General features: G+C 34.8%; 1 protein-coding gene across 2 annotated transcripts in view; it reads left to right on the top strand.

The window, feature by feature from the left end:
• Positions 1–20422, top strand: part of GSK3B (glycogen synthase kinase 3 beta) — a 207709-nt gene that overhangs the window by 131483 nt on the left and 55804 nt on the right. For both annotated transcript variants that reach the window (XM_021692732.1, XM_021692731.1), the window contains exon 7: positions 9818–9915. In XM_021692732.1, the coding sequence (XP_021548407.1) occupies positions 9818–9915 (98 nt within the window). The remainder of the gene's footprint in view (positions 1–9817; positions 9916–20422) is intronic.

The raw sequence follows: 20422 nt of genomic DNA, 5'->3' as shown, positions 1-20422 counted from the left end.
AAGTACCGAATATGAATATAATGGCTTGTAATTATTTATTACGTCTTATTTTTAGTAATTTGGTATTACTAATCTCTACTTTCACTTAACTATAAAAATAGGAATGACCTAAAGTCTGTTTCTCCTTAAAGACTCATGTGCAAAAATGTGTAGAGTATTTTAAATGTCAACTCTCAGAATTTAAAGTATATTTACTATTTTATATTAAGGTTTCTGGGATTTTTTGAGAGAATAATAAAGCTATTCCTTTATAATTGCATGGTTCCACTATGATTACGTTTGTTTTTAGCTTAAAATTTCAAATAAATCCTAAGTGTATCTTTTCTTTTTTAAAATTTTAATTCTCCTGAAATACTTCTGAGCTTGATCACTAGTTGGAGAATTTGCGTCCATAACATTGATGATGAAAATGATAGGATGGCCATGTTGTTGACATTTCTACTATGCTGTCCCAGTTGGTTATTTACTTTTAAGTCAGGTCACAAAAAACAACATATAATCAGTGGGCTAAACCCACTGATTCTGTAGAAGTCTTCATGAAAGATCTTTAGTGATAGCACAAATTGAATAGGGATGATTTGCTTCAGTCTTCAATGACACCCCCTCTTTTACCCCATTTTAGCCCACTAACAGAAGTGAGCATAGTACTATCAGCTGTGCATGAATAGTAAAGCTAAGAAAGGAGGAGCAACCTTAGGCTAGGTGTACAGGTGGAGGTCAGAATTATTTTATTGTTATTTACTGTTTCTGAAGAGAATCCCTTAGTCCAAAAACAGAAACAAGAGCATGCAAACACCAAACCAACCAACCAGAAAGAACAACCATGGTTACAGAACACTAAGAAAAACCAGAATGTGGACAGTTTTTGTCTTTTAATACAAGTGGAAATTATCTGATACAAACACAGGCCTCTAAACAGAAACGCATTACCATTTTTATTTTGCCTAAAGGACAAAATGCCAAAGAGCAATTTGATTTGTGCCAAGGGACCCACAGTTTTACCCATCATTTCTTTTGCACCAGTAGTGCAAATGTCAACACAATGAAAAAGGTAGATAATATCTTAGTATTCTTATGAGAATAGTTTTACCCATTAGGACCTCTAAAAAGGTGCAGGAGGCCCAGGGCTCTGCAGACCATACTTTGAGACCTGCTACACTGGAGGATAGAGGGTATAATCTCGTGTGTGTGTGTGTGTGTAATGCTGAAAGTTTCATGATGGCTATTATGTGTCCTATGTTAAGGGACAAATGAGAAATAGCAAAAAGGGTATTTTGGTTGGAGTAGAACGAGATTTGAGTTCTAGGTTTGTTACTACTTACCTAAGCTATGAAGTGGAGATTGCTAATGGTTCTACCTACCTTTCTGAGTGGCTGTGAAGATTAAATAAAATATTAGTGAAAGTACTATAGAAATGGAAGATGGTATTCATTTCATGCTATTTGTTAAACTTGACTCTCCGCAAGAGCAAATTTCAGCCCTTTATCTTTGGAAATGTTGTTGGATTTTTCAGCTGCTTTATATTTTATTCAAGTATATGATACTGATCATCTGCATACCCAGTATTGGGATGAGTTGTGCCAGGGTCGCCTAAAATAACTGCAGTTTGCTTCTTTTAAAAAAGTCATGACCATATCATCTGACACATTAATAAGGCATGTATAAAAAAACTCGTGACCTGCTTAAGAGTACATTACTTCTATAAATGTCCATGTGCCTTAGCAGTTCTTTGGAATCATCTAGCAAAAGATGGGCATTTTAGTCCATTTTCTCTATTAGGAATCACTTCTCTGGATATTATGAGTGCCTGATTTCCAGTAACCTCCTTTGTATGGCTAATGCCAGATTCTGACTTTCTCGGCTTAGGACTCACCATATGCCACTGATTCAACGTTGATCTTTTGAACCCTAATAAGCCTGGATTTGACCTCCCTTTTTAGACCTGGATATTTCCTCTCATGACTTTGGATGATTTGTAGACAGACAGAAACAAAAGTATTTAGAAGTGTACTAATGCAGATACATTTTAGAAATATATTTAACAGTGATGTTTGAAATGAAAGAATAGCTGGTTCTGAGTAGATTATTGTCTTATTTGGATATAGCCAGAGCTCAGGCTGATGGCTCTGATTATATTGTCTTACTGAGAAATGACAGAGAACAAATGGCTTCTTCAGGACGAAGAATTGAGTTTATAGACCCTTGAAGAAGCAGTTAGTTATTCTCTGACAATGAGGCATTTATTCAAGATAGTGGTGTCTTGATTGGGTATTGAAATTGATTTCCAGGCCTAGCTCTGCTATTGAGTAGCTTTACTTTGGGCAAGTCCCTGATCTTTATTGTGCCTTAATTTCCTTATCTGTGAATTAAATATGTTAAACTAAATGGTCTTGAAAGATCACTTTTACCAGGAATTAGAGTTAAGTATGAAGCGGAACACTATTTTGTTTGAAATCCCCAGATAACCAGATAAGTCAGTGGACCAAAGTGCTTATTTTATTATACCCTGTTTTATTCTATTTGGAGAATATCATTCATTTGTCCCATTTAGTATGAACAGAAAAGATTTTGGTATCTCCCAGAAAGTGAATGATAAATACCTTGATTTTGGTAGTTTGCCTGCGTTAACATTGAGGACCACTGGTATAGTTGCCACCTGAATTTTAGGATTATTAATCTGTGGCAACCACTAAACAATAGTGTTCCTTAATGGTTTACTCCTTGTCTCCCATATTTGTACCTAAATCCAGCCTAAGAAAGTATTTCCCATGGTTTTTTAATGAAAATTTAATTATTTCCCTGCAGTTTTTCCAGCCTTGTGTTCTGAGATGAATTATTCTCTATTACAAAGAAATGAGTACATATTACCTTCCTTCTAATTGGGTAGGTAAAGGCATATTTTTAAACTTAGATCAAAATAAAGCCTTTATGTTAATGAGTATATATATCTTTTCCACTTCCATCTTAAGAGTTAGTATTACTTGGCTTTGAGAGAAGTAAAGTTTTCTTAGCAGGTTTTGATATTTGCTTCATTTAGCAATTACCTAGTATATCAAGGAGGGCTCTTTTTGGTCAGTGTTTGCAAAATAGGTATCTTGGTTATCATTGCTTGGAACTGGACAAAATCGACTTGAATTTCTTAAATAAATTTTTTGTCAATATTTTCCTATGTCAGTAAAAAGTCACTGGAGCAGGGATTTCTAATCCCTCTTGATAGTGCATCTCACCATATCAGACCTCTTAAATTATTTGTTGACCCCATGCCATTCACCATTATCCTCCTTTCTTACTGGCAGATGAGAAAGCCCAGCAAAGATTTATGCTCATCTTCTAAAGCTCTTGATTGTTGGTTCATACAAAACCCAGGAATCTCAGGCATCCAGAAACTGCAAATTAGCTTTTCCTTGCAGAAAGTCTTAATGGTGGGCTATAAATAGATTGGCCATATAATTTAACTTATTTGGTAATACTTTTAAAAGAGAAAGAGGATGCTATTAGTAATTATCCCAGGACAATAAATCTAAACCAGGACTATCTTGGGTAAGCCAGGATTATATACTTTAGATTATTTTTTAATTAATTAAATTTATTTATAAATTATTAAAACTTACTAATTAAATTATTTTAAAAGTTTACTCTCAGGATTGAGGTTTCCACTTTGACTTAAAAATAAGTTATTTTGTTTTGGTTTTTTTTTCCTTAAAATGTTTTAATTTTACAACAAAATAAGACACTGGCAGGCTCATATCTCACATTCCTGTCCAAATTTGGATTTATTATCCCTCCTTAACTTCATTTTTTTTCTTTCCTCATTTGTATTTCCACATTTTCTTCTCTCCTTACTCTTTCTGCTTGGTTTCTGACTCTGCTTGCTTTCATGTACCTTGATACTTGTTCTCACATCTCTTATTTTCCTTTGTGCTTTTCCTTTGCTATCCTGCAGCTCTTCTTTTCCCTAACCTCCTGTCACCTTGTACTTTTTTTTTAGCATGAAAAATTCATTTATTGAAAAACTAAGTACAGAAAACTTCTAGTTGGCTAAAATAAGCAATTCACACTTACATAAATTTTATTTTTTATAGATACTATATATAGTCAGCTTCTTATCCACATTACCACCTGAATATGCCATAACAACATCAAAATTTACATATTGAAAATTAATGATTATCTCTCTAATCTTAACCTTGACCTCTTCGAGTATTTTCCCCCTTTTTGTCTTTTTTTAAAGTTTTTATTTAAATTCCAGTTATTTAACATGCAGTGTAATATTAGTTTCAGGTGTACAATACAGTGATTCAGCACTTCCATACAAAACCCAATGCTCATCACAAGTATACTCCTTAAACCCCATCACCTATTTGACCCATCCCCCCACCCACCTCACCTCTGATAACTATCAGTTTGTTCTCTGTAGTTGAGAGTCTGTTTCTTCGTTTCCCTCTCTTTCTTCCCCCCCTTTATTTTGTTTCTTAAATTCATATATGAGTGAAATCATATGGTATTTTCCTTTCTCTGACTTATTTTGCTTAGCATGATACTCTCTTGCTCCATCCATGTCTTTGCAAATGGCAAGATTTTCGTTCCTTTTTTATGGTTGAGTAATATTCCATCGTGTGTGTGTGTGTGTGTGTGTGTGTGTGTGTGTGTGAGACCATTATCAGTGGTTCCATAATTTGGCTGTTGTAGATAATGCTGCTGTAAACATTGGGGTGTGTGTATCCTTTTGAATTAGTATTTTTGTATTCTTTAGGTAAATACGTAGAGTGCAATTGCTGGATCTTGGGGTAGTTCTTTCTATTTTTAACTTTTTGAGGAAACTCCATACTATTTTCCAGAGTGACTGTACCCATTTGCATTGCTGCCAGCAGTGCAAGAGGGTTCCCCTTTCCCCACATCCTCGCCATCACCTGTTGTTTCCTGTGTTGTTGACTTTAGTCATTCTGACAGATGTGAGGTGATACCTCATTGTAGTTTTGATTTGTATTTCTCTGATGAGCAGTGATGTTTAGCATCTTTTCATGTGTCTTTTGGCCATCTGTATATCTTTGGGAAAATGTCTGTTCATGTCTTCTGCCCATTTTTTAATTAGAGTATTTATTTTTTCTGTGTTGAGTTTTATAAGTTCTTCATATATTTTGGACACTAATTTTTATCAGATCTGCCATTTGCAAATACCTTCTCCCGCTCAGTAGGCTGCCTTTTAATTTTGCTGATTGTTTCCTTCACTGTGCAGAAGCATTTTATTTTGATGAAGTCCCAATAGTTTATTTTTGCTTTTGTTTCCCTTGCTTCAGGAGACATATCTAGAAAGAAGTTGCTATGGCTGATGTCAAAGAGATTACTGCCTATGTTCTTCTCTAGGATTTTTATGGTTTCAGGTCTCACATTTGGATCTTTAATCCATTTTGAATTTATTTTTGTGTTTGATGTAAGAAAGTCCAGTTTCATACTTCTACATGTTGCTCTCCAATTTTCCCAACAGCATTTGTTGAAGAGACCATGTTTTCCCCGTTGGATATTCTTTCCTGCTTTGTCGAGGAGTAATTAACCATATACTTGAGGGTTCATTTCTGGGTTTTCTGTTCTGTTGATTTATGTGTCTGTTTTTGTGGCAGTACCATACTGTTTTGATCACTACAGCTTTGTAATATAACTTAAAGTCAGAATTGTGATGTCTTCAGCTTTGCTTTTCTTTTTCAAGTTTGCTTTGGCTATTTGGGGTCTTTTGTGGTCCCTACAAGTTTTAGGATTGTTTGTTCTGGCTCTGTGAAAAATGCTGGTGGTATTTTGATAGGGATTGCATTAAGTGTTGATTTGGGTAGTATAGACATTTCAACAATGTTCTTCTGATCCATGAGCGTGGGATGTTTTTCCTTTTCTTTGTGTCATCTTCAGTTTCTTTCCTCAGTCTTTTATAGTTTTCGGAGTACAAATCTTTTACATCTATAGTTAGTTTTATTCTTCTGGTTTTTAGAGCAATTGCAAATGGGACCGATTCCTTAATTTCTCTTTCTGCTCCTTCGTTATTGGTGCATAAAAATGCAACAGATTGTGGTACATTGATTTTTTTATCCTGTGAGTTTACTGAATTTCTTCATCAGTTCTAACACTTTTTGGTGGACTCTTTCAGGTTTTCTATATAGAGTATCATGTCATCTGCAAATAATGAAAGTTTTAGTTCTTCCTTGCCAATGTGGATGCCTTTTATTTCTTTTTGTTGTCTGATTGCTGTGGCTAGGACTTCCAGCGCTATGTTAAATACCAGTGGTGAGAGTGGATATCCCTGTCTTGTTCTTCACCATAGGGGAAAAGCTGTGGGTTTTTCATATAGGGCCTATATTGTGTGAGGTATGATCCCTCTAAACCTACTTTATTTAGAGTTTTTATCATGAATGGATGTTCTACATTGTCACATACTTTTGCTGCATCTATTGAAATGATCATATGGTTCTTATCCTTTCTTTTACTAATGTAGTGTATCAAGTTGATTGATTTGTGAATATTAAACCATACTTGCAACCCAGGAATAAATCTCACTTGAATGTGGTGAATTATTTTTTTAAGTATTGTTGGATTCAGTTTGCTAGTATTTCATTGAGAATTTTTATATCCATGTTCATCAGGGATCTTGTCCTGTAGTTCTCTTTTTTATTGGAGTCTTTATGCGGTTTTGGTATCAGGATAATGCTGGCCTCATAGAATGAGTTTGGAAGTTTTCCTTCCTTTTCTATTCTTTTGGATTTGTGAAATAAAATTTATTCCTCTGTCTTTGCATTTAAAAATGATAATATATTTATATAATGCATTTCTCCATCAATCATATTACAACACAAAAGCCAACCATTTAAGGCTTAAAATTTTTTATCAGAATTTGCATTGCAGAAAAAGCATTTGACAGTACAGCATCCTTTCTTGATTAAAACTCTTCACAGTATAGGGATAGAGGGTACATACCTCAATATCATAAAAGCCATCTATGAAAAACCCACAGCGAATATCATTCTCAGTGGGGAAAAACTGAGAGCTTTTCCCCTATGGTCAGGAACACGACAGGGATGTCCACTATTACCACTGCCATTCAACATAGTACTAGAAGTCCTAGCCACAGCAGTCAGACAACAAAAAGAAATAAAAGGCATCCGAATCAGCAAACAAGTCAAACTCTCACTCTTTGCAGAGGATATGATACTTTATGTGGAAAACCCAAAAGACTCCACCCCAAAACTGCTAGAACTCAGACAGGAATTCAGTAAAGTGGCAGGATATAAAATCAATGCACAGAAATCAGTGGCATTCCTATACACCAACAACAAGACAGAAGAAAGAGAAATTAAGGAGTCAATCCCATTTACAGTTGCACCCAAGAACATAAGATACCTAGGAGTAAATCTAACCAAAGAGACAAAGAATCTGTACTCAGAGAACTATAGAATACTCATGAAAGAAATTGAGGAAGACACAAAGAAATGGAAAAACGTTCCATGCTCATGGATTGGAAGATCAAATATTGTGAAGATGTCAATGCTACCTAGAGCAATGTACACATTTAATGCAATCCCTATCAAAATACCATCCACTTTTTTCAAAGAAATGGAACAAATAATCCTAAAATTTGTATGGAATCAGAAAAGACCCCCGAATAGCCAGAGGAATTTTGAAAAAGAAAAGCAAAGCTGGTGGCATCACAATTCCGGACTGCAAGCTCTATTACAAAGCTGTCATCATCAAGACAGTATGGTACTGGCACAAAAACAGACGCATAGATCAACGGAACAGAATAGAGAGCCCAGAAATGGACCCTCAACTCTATGGTCAACTAGTCTTCGACAAAGCAGGAAAGAATGTCCACTGGAAAAAAAGACAGTCTCTTCAACAAATGGTGTTGGGAAAATTGGATAGCCACATGCAGAACAATGAAACTGGACCATTTCCGTACACCGCAGAGAAAAATAGACTCAAAATGGATGAAAGACCTAAATGTGAGACAGGAATCCATCAAAATCCTAGAGGAGAACACAGGCAGCAACCTCTTTGACCTCAGCCTCAGCAACTTCTTCCTAGAAACATCGCCAAAGGCAAGGGAAGCAAGGGCAAAAATGAACTATTGGGACTTCATCAAGATAAAAAGCTTTTGCACAGCAAAAGAAACAGTCAACAAAACCAAAAGATAACCGACAGAATGGGAGAAGATATTTGCAAATGACATATCAGATAAAGGGCTAGTATCCAAAATCTATAAAGAACTTATCAGACTCAACACCCAAAGAACAACTAATCCAATCAAGAAATGGGCAGAAGACATGAACAGACATTTCTGCAAAGAAGACGTCCAAATGGCCAACAGACACATGAAAAAGTGCTCAACATCACTCGGCATCAGGGAAATCCAAATCACAGCCTCAATGAGATACCCCCTCACACCAGTCAGAATGGCTAAAATTAACAAGTCAGGAAACGACAGATGTTGGTGAGGATGCCGAGAAAGGGGAACCCTCCTACACTGTTGGTGGGAATGCAAGCTGGTGCAACCGCTCTGGAAAACAGTATGGAGTTTCCTCAAAAAGTTGAAAATAAAGCTACCCTACAACCCGGCAATTACACTACGGGGTATTTACCCCAAAGATACAAATGTAGTGATCCAAAGGGGTGTGTGCACCCCAATGCTTATAGAAGCAATGTCCACAATAGCCAAACTATGGAAAGAGTCTAGATGTCCATCAACAGATGAATGGATAAAGAAGATGTGGTGTATATATATATATATTTGTGTGTGTGTGTGTGTATATATATACACACACACATACACACTGGAATATTATGCAGCCATCAAAAAGAAGAAAGAAATCTTGCCATTTGCAACGACGTGGATGGAGCTAGAGAGTATTATGCTAAGCGAAATAAGTCAGTCAGAGAAAGACAAGTATCATATGATCTCACTGATACGAGGAATTCTTAATCTCAGGAAACAAACTGAGGGTTGCTGGAGTGGTGGGGGGTGGGAGGGATGGGGTGGCTGGGTGAGAGACATTGGGGAGGGTATGTGCCATGGTGAGCGCTGTGAATTGTGTAAGACTGATAAACCACAGATCTGTACCTCTGAAACAAATAATACATTGTATGTTAAAAAAGATAGTAGGAAGGGAAAAATGAAGGGGGGGAACCAGAGGGGGAGACAAACCATGAGAGACTATGGACTCCGAGAAACAAACTGAGGGTTTTAGAGGGGAGGGGGGTGGGGGGATGGGTTAGCCCTGTGATGGGTATTAAGGAGGGCACGTATTAAATGGAGCACTGGGTGTTATATGCGAACAATGTATCATGGAACACTACATCAAAAACTAATGATGTAATGAATGGTGACTAACATAATAAAATTAAATTAAAAAAAAGAATTTGCATTGGCTTAAAACTCTTATGTATAGAGATTGAACCTTTGTGCCTATTTTGTAAGCACTGCCAATGTACACAGGTTGTATCACTTTGACTTATTTTAAGGTATGATTAGATAATCATGCCCTATGTTTTGGTGCTATAATCCCCTGTCTTGGTTGTTGAAGATTTGAACACCTGATATTTGATAATTAAATGGAGTTAACCCTTTGTTGGAATTTTCTTATTGGCCTTGTTTCCTCTTTGGTAAGTTTAACACTTCAGGGATAATTTGATGACTTTCTTCCCTCCGTTTTGCGTTGTACAGTTTTTTGCTTGTGATATTTACTCTGTGGTCAAAGTAAAATTAGGAAATGTATACAAATAGTTTTCAATGCAACTTAAGCTACAAGCATTAGTAACTCTTGTTTTCTTTTCTTTACAGATGTATGGTCTGCAGGCTGTGTGTTGGCTGAGCTGTTGCTAGGACAACCAATATTTCCAGGGGACAGTGGTGTGGATCAATTGGTGGAAATAATCAAGGTGAGAAGTTTGAATCAATTTTTGAACTGCAGTGAATTTATTGTTTTTCTAAGAATCCGTATCACCCACACCCATGAAAAACTTAAAAAATGGAGAAAGTTATTCAAGATCACATAAAAAGGTCAGCTATAGAGGAGGTATAAGAACACAGCCTTTTGGTTTCTAATTGAGTTAACTCTTCTGTTATATGATCCTATAAAAGGTATTTTAGATATCTGATGCAAAAAAATGGATATATTTGTTATTTAAAGTACTTAAAAGTCATAAGATCACTAAAATGTATATAAACCAAATAAAAGCACAAACTAAGTGTATTTTTGCTCACTATGTCCTCTGCTCCTAATGTTCTGCTGAGCACATGATGCTTATATTTTTCAATATATAAATATTTGTAAAATGAAAGAATGAGTATCTACTTGTATAAGCAGACCACTAAAAGAAGCAGAATATTGACTTATGAGTTTAATATAATTTTATTTATTAGATCTTATCAACACTTTTATTAACAACACCAGATTTAAAATATTATTACCTTGGAATTAATATTGTCTCTTAAGAACACTAAGGCTGAGATTTTAATTGATTTTTTAAATGTAATTTTTAAAAGTTTTTAATATTTGAGACCTTAAAGTTCCCACCTCCTTAAAAAAAAATCTAGTGTCTGTATATTATGATCAGTAGATTGCTTCATTCTAAGGTTACAGTTTGTCCAGAGCAACAACACCTGCTGTCTCTTGGGTTTTAGTCTTGATTTTCTAAATATTTCTTAGAAATGTAAAATTGAAAATCTTCTTAGAGGTCATGTAGTCCAATTCTCCAAACAATGAAAGAACCATCTTAGTTATAGTCCTGACAGATGGATTTCTTCCTTAAATACTTCCAACATCAAAACGCTACTGTGGGATTCATTCTGCTCTGTATCTAGACACCTTGAATTTAATTTTTCTTTGCTGAGCCATAACTCCTCAGTAGCTTTTATCAGTTGTACACAGGACTATGATTATGTTACTTAAAACTGCTTATACTTCATTCTATAAAAATATGTTACTTTTGGTAAGGCGATTTTGCTAAATATTAATGTGTGCAAGTATGGTTGAAAAGACCAGCGTGTGATCAAATATCTTCCTCACTATCCATATGATTTTTTTATGATTTGCACCTGAGACCTCTGTGGTATTTGCAGTCTTTTTGGGGTAACCATCTTTTAGTTTCAAATTTAACTTTAACCTTTGTCCATCAGATCTACTTTCTGATTCCCACACTACACTCAGATCTAAGTTCAAATAGTTTGGTCATTTGGTTTCCTAAAAGCCCATTCCCCATTATTCAAATTAATATTCTAATACAAGAGTTGGCAGACTTTTTCTTCAGAGGGCTGGATAAAATATTTTAGGCTTTGTGGGCTAAAACACAAATCAAGGATGTCATAGTGATGTGCAACAAGAGAAAACAAATTTCTGCAAATTTTTCATTGAGGAAATTAAAAATACAATAATAATTGAGTACAAATTTTTTTTAATACAGATCTACTAATTAGAAGATTGGAATTCCTTGGAGGGGGGCTGTAACATTTCTTTTAATTGGGATTCAAAGTTAGTATTCTTTTTCATCAAATTGATTGCAAATTGTTATCTGTAAAATCAATTCTTAGTTCATAGGCCCAACAAAAACAGGAGATTGGGCCATAGTTTGAAATTCAGAATTTCTTTAATCCGCTCAAGTACACCTGATGTACTTGAGCTCACCAAGCTATAATTCTCTGGGCATATTGCTATTCTGTTTGTCATTTATGTTTAGCTTATTAGAATTATGTTGCTTTTCTGTGGATTATAGTTTAGAACTTTGTGATGATTTATTGTTTGTCATTAATTTCAGTTCATACATGATACAAATGAAATTACTCATGAAGCTAAGTAGCCATCTGTGAGAAGTCTCTATCTCATACTTGCCATCATATCTTACATACCTTTATGTCTAGAGCTTTTTGCACCACCGCTATTACAGTCCTTTTAATTCAGTTTCCTCCTTGGTTTGTACTTACTTAATAGTAGAAACTATCAGTTTGTTATTGATGGTTTAAGACTTCATTTTCATTTAGGGCTTATTTGTTGTAAGTTGTCCGTGATCAATTTGTAGTAGTAGGTCAACTCTAAAACAAAACATTCTTTTCATTTATGTGTTATCTTGTCATCTTGCATTTATATGTAAGAAACATAGTCACAACCCTGCTGTAGTTCCAGGATCACTGTTTATACATTTTGAAGGTGATATGAAATAAGAAAATTAGGATCCCAGGGCACTTTGGAATATCCAGCTTCTTGATCTGTTTTACAGTTTTAAGTGTAACTGCCCAGAATAAATGAAATTCCAGTATTAGTTTGCCACCTGTTTGGTGACCTGAAATTTATACATTACATTGAGATTAATAGACATTGTGTTGTGGTGTGTGTGAGTAGCATGACTAAATCCTGTCGCATGGAGGTTAATAAACTTTGTACAGATTTTGTGTATGTGTTTAATATAGTTCTAATATCTTGTTGATCCTGTATTTCTGTTCCCTAAATATTTGATATCTGTGATGTTTCATTGAAATAAAAATTCATAACTAATTCTGATGTAACTATTCTAATTTTCCTCATCTAAGTTGTAAATTAGAAAAGAAGTTGTGTAAGTTAGCTTTCAAAGTTAAGGGTTACTAAACACATTTCTCATTTTAAACAAATATTGTCATTATTGCTAATCAGGAGTTCAAGAATAGATTTGAATTTTACGTGAAATGTGGTCTTGTAGGTGCCCAATTCAATTCTCAGTTTTTTTGAGGTAACAGTAATTAGGGAATCCATGAAAATCTGTTATTTTCTGCTACTGTCTCCCTTTAAAATTTCATGGGGATTCCTTTGGAGTATCTGGAGGTAGCTGAACCCCCCAGTAAATTCTTCTCTCTGAATCTGAGTTTATGCAAAAAATGAACAATCACCCAGCAGACTTCAAGTATTTTATATGTGGTAGACTTGCCTCATTACTTTATAAATTTTCTGAGCAGGGACTTTTTTATTGTGTTTCATTATCCAAGGGCACCAGAATAGTTTCCAATAAAGATTTAAATTGAATTAAGCTGCAAGACAGTCATTGTTCATTCATGAATTTGGAATTACCTAGGAATTAATAAGGAAAGTTGTGATTGTTGTGTATGTTGTTCATTAAATTTTATTGACTCAGATGTCCATGCCAATAATTTTTAGCATGAGTAACACAGTTTTATAAACTGAGCTAACTTCATCTCATTCTAACCAACCTTTTTAACTCCTCTCTCCCTACCCTCTAGTAAGAAGACTTTTGCAAAACATTTAGGATAAATCCAATTATGTTATCGTCGAATAAGTTAAAAGTATAAAGCAGAATGGAACTGAAAGTCTTGAAAAATCATTTGTAAGCATGAAGTGTACACTAAACTTTCTGAGGTTGATTTCATACATAGGATTGTTAGAACAGGATTTCATTATGCCAGGGACTTCTCAAATAAAATTTTTTTTTCTTAAATTCTTCCTTAAAATACTAGTCAAAATAACCTCAAGAAATATCTGATGTGGTTTCAGATATCTGATGAAAAATATAGTATTTTGGGAGACCGTATACCAAGAGTTTCACAAACATAGGTTTGGTGACATAGCATTGTCCCATGGCACCTCTGCTATCAGTCATAGCAATATAGTTATTTAGAAAAGAGTATTCTGAAAACTTGAAGGAGGTAGTTTTTTTTTAACGACAATAACTTTTTTTTTTTTTTAATAATTATGCTGTATTTTCTATGCTTGGTTCAGAAGACTGAGAAAACACAGGCATACAAATATAAAGAAAAGAACAAAACAGTCACTGTTTTGGCACATCATGAAAAATAACTTCTGTAAATATTTTTATATCCTTTTCTGTGCATATATATGTTTAAACAAAAATGCCATCTGTTTTGTAGACTTTACTAAATAATCCATTTCTCACAAGAAGTATATTTTGACTAAGTGATCTTTGAAAATGACTATATAGATTCTGGTGTATGATTGTATTCTAAATTACATAATTGATATTGAGAAGAAAAGCATTATCAAGGTAAAGTGATATATTATTGCCTTGAAGAGAAATTACATGATATATTTGACTTCTCAAAGATTTGATCATTAACTTATGTAAATAACAAATGTACCCTGTATTCCCCAAATGAATTGAAGTTGAAGCACTCTATGAAGCTCTGGACCTGGGAATGCTATAAATTTTACTAGTAGTTTCTTTTCCCCCCTCCAAATTCTAAAATACGAATTTCAAGTAAGGAAAGGTGAACTCAGTGCAAAGTTCAGTTTCTGTATTAAAATATCACAAAGCTAAAAGTTTGAAAGAAACCAATTTTTTGGTAGAATTTCAAATTTTAAGTTAATTAGTGTCCCTAGAGATATGCCTTTATTTATTCCATAAACATTTACTTATGCTTAGTAATAATTTGACCATTGCTTTCTAATGGAAAAGTTTTAGAGCAGAATTAGAGTCCCACCTCTTGATGATAGAATTTCAGTATAGCTTCCGTAAGTTTTATTTTTTATTATTTTTTTAAGATTTTATTTATTTATTTGACAGAGAGATAGCACAAGTAGGCAGAGAGGCAGGCAGAGGGAGAGGGAGAAGCAGACTCTCCACTGAGCGGGGAACCCATGCGGGGCTCGATCCCAGGACCCCGGGATCATGACCTGAGCCGAAGGCAGCTGCTTAACCGACTGAGCCACCCAGGCGCCCCAGCTTCCATAAGTTTTAGATTTGGATATATCTCTTTTAGAAAAACATGACATTAAACATATAGATACTTAAATTATTTGTAGTAATAAAATTGTTATAAGGCAATTAAAGTTACTTAATTTATTTTGTAAAACAACTTTACTAAATTGTTGTTTAATTTCTCTTAGCAATAATTACTCAAATATCTGCCTAGGGAGCTCTTACATAGGTCAGAGCTAATAAAATCTTATTCTAGTAGAAGCTTTATTTAAGAATTTGAAAGTAGGAAACAGTAAGATCCAAATAATCTTTTGATTATGTTATTACAGCTAAGTAGATAGATTTCATTTCTTATGATGCCTATTAGTAGAGAAAGATTTAGAAGAAAAAAAGATTAAGCAGTGGAGAGTGGAATTAAGAGGAGAGGAAAAGGAGAGGATTTTCACTTTTTATTGTTCTGTGATATTGATTTTTTCCAGTCTTTTAGCAGTCACAGAGACTATGAAAACAAAAATGGTTTCAATTGTTTTGTGCTGGAATCTTTTGTTAGCAGACAAATAAAAACGTATTAAGAGAGCCACATTTTAGGGCCCCTGGGTGGCTCAGTTGGTTAAGCGACTGCCTTCAGCTCAGGTCATGATCCTGGAGTCCCTGGATCGAGTCCCGCATCGGGCTCCCTGCTCGGCAGGGAGTCTGTTTCTCCCTCTGACCCTCCCCCTTCTCATGTGCTCTCTCTCATTCTCTCTCTCTCAAATAAATAAATAAAATCTTTAAAAAAAAAAAAACAGAGCCACATTTTATTATAAATGTTTGTCTAAATAATTGTTTTCCTGATCTTCCAGTTTGACTTATTGCTGTTTATAGTATAATTTAGACAAAGATACCAGTGATTACTTGGCTCTTCAAAAGTCTGCATTTTCAAATATTGGGAAACTACTGCTAATCACAAAAGCTGCCACCCACTGAGACTTTACTTTGCATCAGGCACTGAGCTAAGCACTGGACATATAATACCACATTTATTTCTTACATTAATCCTAGGAAAATGATGATGATTACCACCACCACCATATCCAGGAGGGGTTGGGTGATAGAAAAATTCTATCTGATTCATCTTTGGTAAATTGGTGTCCTCTGCTTATAGAATTTTATAGCTCTGGGGAAAAATATGATCCTTAGGTCAACTTGATATCCAGAACTGACTGAACCATATTTATTATATATTAGTGTTAAAAAAAAATGTGATCACAAACTAAAGGTAAAATCCCCTGACTCTTACTGTAATGAATATACCAGATCAGTTTGAGATGTCTTTGGACTAGGTCTAATTGTGCTTCATGTGAAGTAATCAAAGTTATAATGGTGTATTTCTTTGCTTTCAAGTACAGCTCAACCTTAACTTTCACTGTCTTTGTTTAGCAAATGTTTCAGATTTTCAGTTATCCTATCCCCATATTATGGCTTGTTCAGCACCTGTATGCATACATTCTCCTTTCCTGGCTTAACATTTTCACTATCAGATAGTCTCTCAGATAGAGCTTTAAGGTATTAATTAAACCAGAGTTTAATAAGTATAAAAAATACTTATTTTCCTAAGATTTTTGATGATGGATCCATGATGTGTCTTGCTAACATGCATTTGGAGTTTAATCATGTTACCTGGTGACATTTCTTATATTAAAGAGCTCTTGTGTTGGTAACAGACTACAGGAACAATATATTAAACTTAATTCTGTCTCTTTTTTCCACTTTCCAGAGCATGTAAGTATACCCCATTATACATTGTGGTATACACTTCTACTTGTAATATATATTGTATGTAATTACAAACAAAACATTTGATTGCTTAATTCATTCTTTTATTATTTAAATTTTCCATATTTGTTACTGACTGGAGCAGCAATTTTTAATAACTTTTGGATCATGGACCACTTTGAAAATCTGTTTATAGCAGTGGACTCTCCTCCAGAAAAATGCATACATACCAGAATTTTACATATAATTTCAGGTGATTCTTGGGCTTTCTGAAGCTCATCCAGGAACCCTAGGTTAAATATCCCTATAATAGTACAAGGTACTATGGTTATACTTTTTGGTAACTGTACAGTAAATATGATGTCAGCATTTTTTAAAGTAAGTGGGTAAAGGAGACATTAAATAATTATTTTAATGTAATTGCTCATCTGCATTTTTACATTAAGTAGTGTTTTCCATAGACCAAAAGAAATATCAGTTTTAACTTACTACTATGAAATTTTACTGGCAGTACAGTAACTTACTTGTACTTGGTTAAATCTCTGTACACCATAGGTATGGAAAGTGGTTTCCTGGCAATGTGACCCAATTCATCTTTTGACTTGAGAATGACATCCATTTGAAATCTTTACTTTCCCCAAAACAAGCAGTGTGAGATAATTTAATAAGTTGCCAGTATATGTTTTATCTAAAGAAATTTTACACACAAATGAAGTTTCATGACATTGTCACCTCAAAACTAATTTACTGACAGTCATATTTTAGTATCTGTGTCGAAAAACCATTCATAGGATTACTCATCTTGGGATATAAGTACCCTTTACTTAGCAACTGCACATTCTTTTGCACAGTTGCATTTTGAGTTCTTTTGTGTATTTGCTTAATCTCAGGGCCCTGGTTTAATATATTATTTTTCTTTGGCATAATCTATAAAGTATGTAAAGGGGCAGGTGAGAAATGGGACAGGGACAGAAATCTGTCAAGTTAACAGCATTCATAATCCAGACACTGTTTTCAAAACCGATGTTTACTGAGAAATCTCTGCTTCCTTTTTTTAGCAAAATGTTAGAAATTTTGAGAGCAATGATTCTTAACAGTTGAGCAGTGAGAAGAATATAAAGAAACACTGGAATCTTGGAGAGGGTCAAATTATAGTTTGTGAAAGTGTACTGAATGTTGTATCATATTTATAAAAAAAGTTTTATTGATATACATGCTAGAAAGAAAACATGAAAAAAATCACTATAGTGTTAGTGATTCTCAAAGGAAGCAAGAGTTGGGTGATATGTGAATAAAATATTTACACGTCTCAGGGCGCCTGGGTGCTCAGTTGGTTAAGCATCTGCCTTCAGCTCAGGCCATGATCCCAGGGTCCTGGGATTGAGCCCCGCATCGGGCTCCCTGCTCAGTGGGGAGTCTGCTTCTCCCTCTCCCTCTGCCTCTCCCCCAGCTTGTGCTCTCTCTGTCAAATAAATAAAGAAAATCTTTAAAATATATATATACATGTCTCAAAAGAGGGTGTGATATTTTAAAACTTAGAAAAATAAAGTGGTTTTTTTTCCTAACTGAAGAGAGTCTCATCTCCCCCTGCCCCCATCCCCCCCACACATACCGCTGCCACCCCTTTCCTTTTTATATTCCTTTGTTGAGCATACTACTTCCGTTGAGATTCACCTAGGAAAAAAAGGTCTTTTGACTCCTGTGAATATGTGTTAGCCAAGAATGACTGTTTTACTTACATTTAATAGTTTGCTTAATCAATACAATAGCTACCTTTTTGGGGGGAACGAGGGGATTTATTTCCAAGTATAAAATTTTATTCAAGAAATAATGAGAGTCAAAGCAATCTTTAAAAAGAATAATGAAACTGGAGGAATTGTACTTCTGGTTTTAGAAACTTCCTACGTAACTGTAGTAATCAAGACAAATGCATATACAACGGGGTAGTATTTGGCCATAAGAAAGAAGGAAATCCTGCCATTTTCAACAACATGGTTGGACTTTGAGGGCATTACCCTATCGGAGATAAGCCTGACAGAAAAAGACAAATACTGCATGGTATCACTTATATGTGAAATAAAAAAAAAAAGTCAAAATCATAGAAATAGTAGAAGAGTGGTTGCCAAGGGCTGGGGAGTGGGAGAAATGAGGAAAGGTTGGTAAAGGGTACAAACTTTCAGCTATGAGTAAGGTCTTAAGGATCTGATGTAAAACATGACAACTATAGTCGATAACACTGCATTATTTAATTGAAATTTGCTAAGGGAGTAGAACTTAAATGTTCTCACCAAAAAAAAAAAATTATAAAAATGTGTGGTGATACATGTATTAATTAGATGGTGGGAATTCTTTCACAATGTATATGTACATCAAATCACGAGGATATACACTATATGTCTTATAATTTTGTCAGTCATGCTAAAAAAGAGAGAAAGAGAGGAAAAGACATAGAGGCACAAGCATAGCCCTATAGATCAGTGAATTAGAATTGAGAATCCAGAAATAAACCTTTACATTTACGGTCATATGACAAGCGTTCCAAGGCAATTCAGTGGGGAAAGAACAGTCTTTTTAGAGCTTGGAACTAAATATCCATAAGCAAAAGAGTGAAGTTGGACTCCTACCTCATACTGTATTACAAAAATTAACTCAAAATGGATCAAAGACCTAAAGGCAAGAGCCACAACTGTAAAACTTTTAGAAGGAAACCTTTGTGACTTTCAATTAAGCAGTGATTTCTTAGATATGACACAGAAGACACAAGCAATAATAGAAAAAAGATACATTGAACTTCATCAAAATTTAAAATTCTTTCAAAAGGTTAAAACCCCACAGAATGGGAGAAAATTTTCACAAATTCTATATAAGAGACATATTCAGAATATATTAGGAACTCTTACATTCAACAATAAAAAGACAGCCCAATAAAAAAATGGGTAAAGGGTCTGAATAAACATTTCTTTAAAAACATACAAGTGGCCAGGAAGCACAAGAAAAGATGCTTAACATCCTTAGTCATTAGAGAAATGCAAATCAATACCATAATGAATACATCACATTCGCTAGGATAGCTAGAATAAAAAGACAAGCAATAACTAGTGTTGGTGAGGATATGGAGAAATTGAAACCCTCATACATTGCTGGTGGGATTTTAGAAGGGTGCAAACCAAATATGGTTTGCATAAATATGTTTAAAATTTAATCATAGAATTACCATATGACCCAGCAATTCCATTCATAGGTCTGTACCTCAGAAAATTGAAAACACATGTCCACACAAAAACTTATACACAGGGGCGCCTGGGTGGCTCAGTCGTTAAGCATGTGCCTTCGGCTCGGGTTATGATCCCAGGGTCCTGGGATCGAGCCCCGCATCGGGCTCCCTGCTCCGCGGGAAGCCTGCTTCTCCCTCTCCCACTCCCTCTGCTTGTGCTCCCTCTCTTGCTGTGTCTCTCTCTGTCAAATAAATAAAATCTTAAAAAAAAAAAAAACAACTTATACACAAATGTTCATAGCAGCATTATTTATAGCCAAATAGTGGAAACATTTCAAATGTCCATCATCTGATGAATGGATAAAGAAAATGTCAAGCACGAAAAGTCCCATGTTGTGTAATTCCATTTATATGAAATGTTCAAAATAAACAGATCTGTTTAGATCTGTTAGAAAGTAGGTTAGTGGTTGTCAGGAGCTTGGGAGGAGTGGGAATGAAAGTGATTGTTCTTGGGTACAGCCTTTCATTTTGGGGTGATGAACATGTTATCAAATTAGATGACAGTAATGGTTGTACACCTCTGGGAATATAACAAACCACCGAGTTGTATACTTTAAAGGAATAAATTTCATGATACGTGAAATATATCTCAATAAAGATGTTATTTTTTTAAAAAGAATGCTGGCATCTATCTGTGGAACTGTTGATAAGGTAGCTTTGTTGTTTCTACCATATTTTAAGGAAGGCAATAAACTCTGACTGTAAGTTTGCAAAGGACTC

This window comes from Neomonachus schauinslandi, chromosome 1, assembly GCF_002201575.2.
Source record: "Neomonachus schauinslandi chromosome 1, ASM220157v2, whole genome shotgun sequence".
NCBI lineage: Eukaryota > Metazoa > Chordata > Mammalia > Carnivora > Phocidae > Neomonachus > Neomonachus schauinslandi.
The sequence above is the reverse complement of the archived record's forward strand: the minus strand, read 5'-3'. Positions and strand labels throughout refer to the sequence as shown.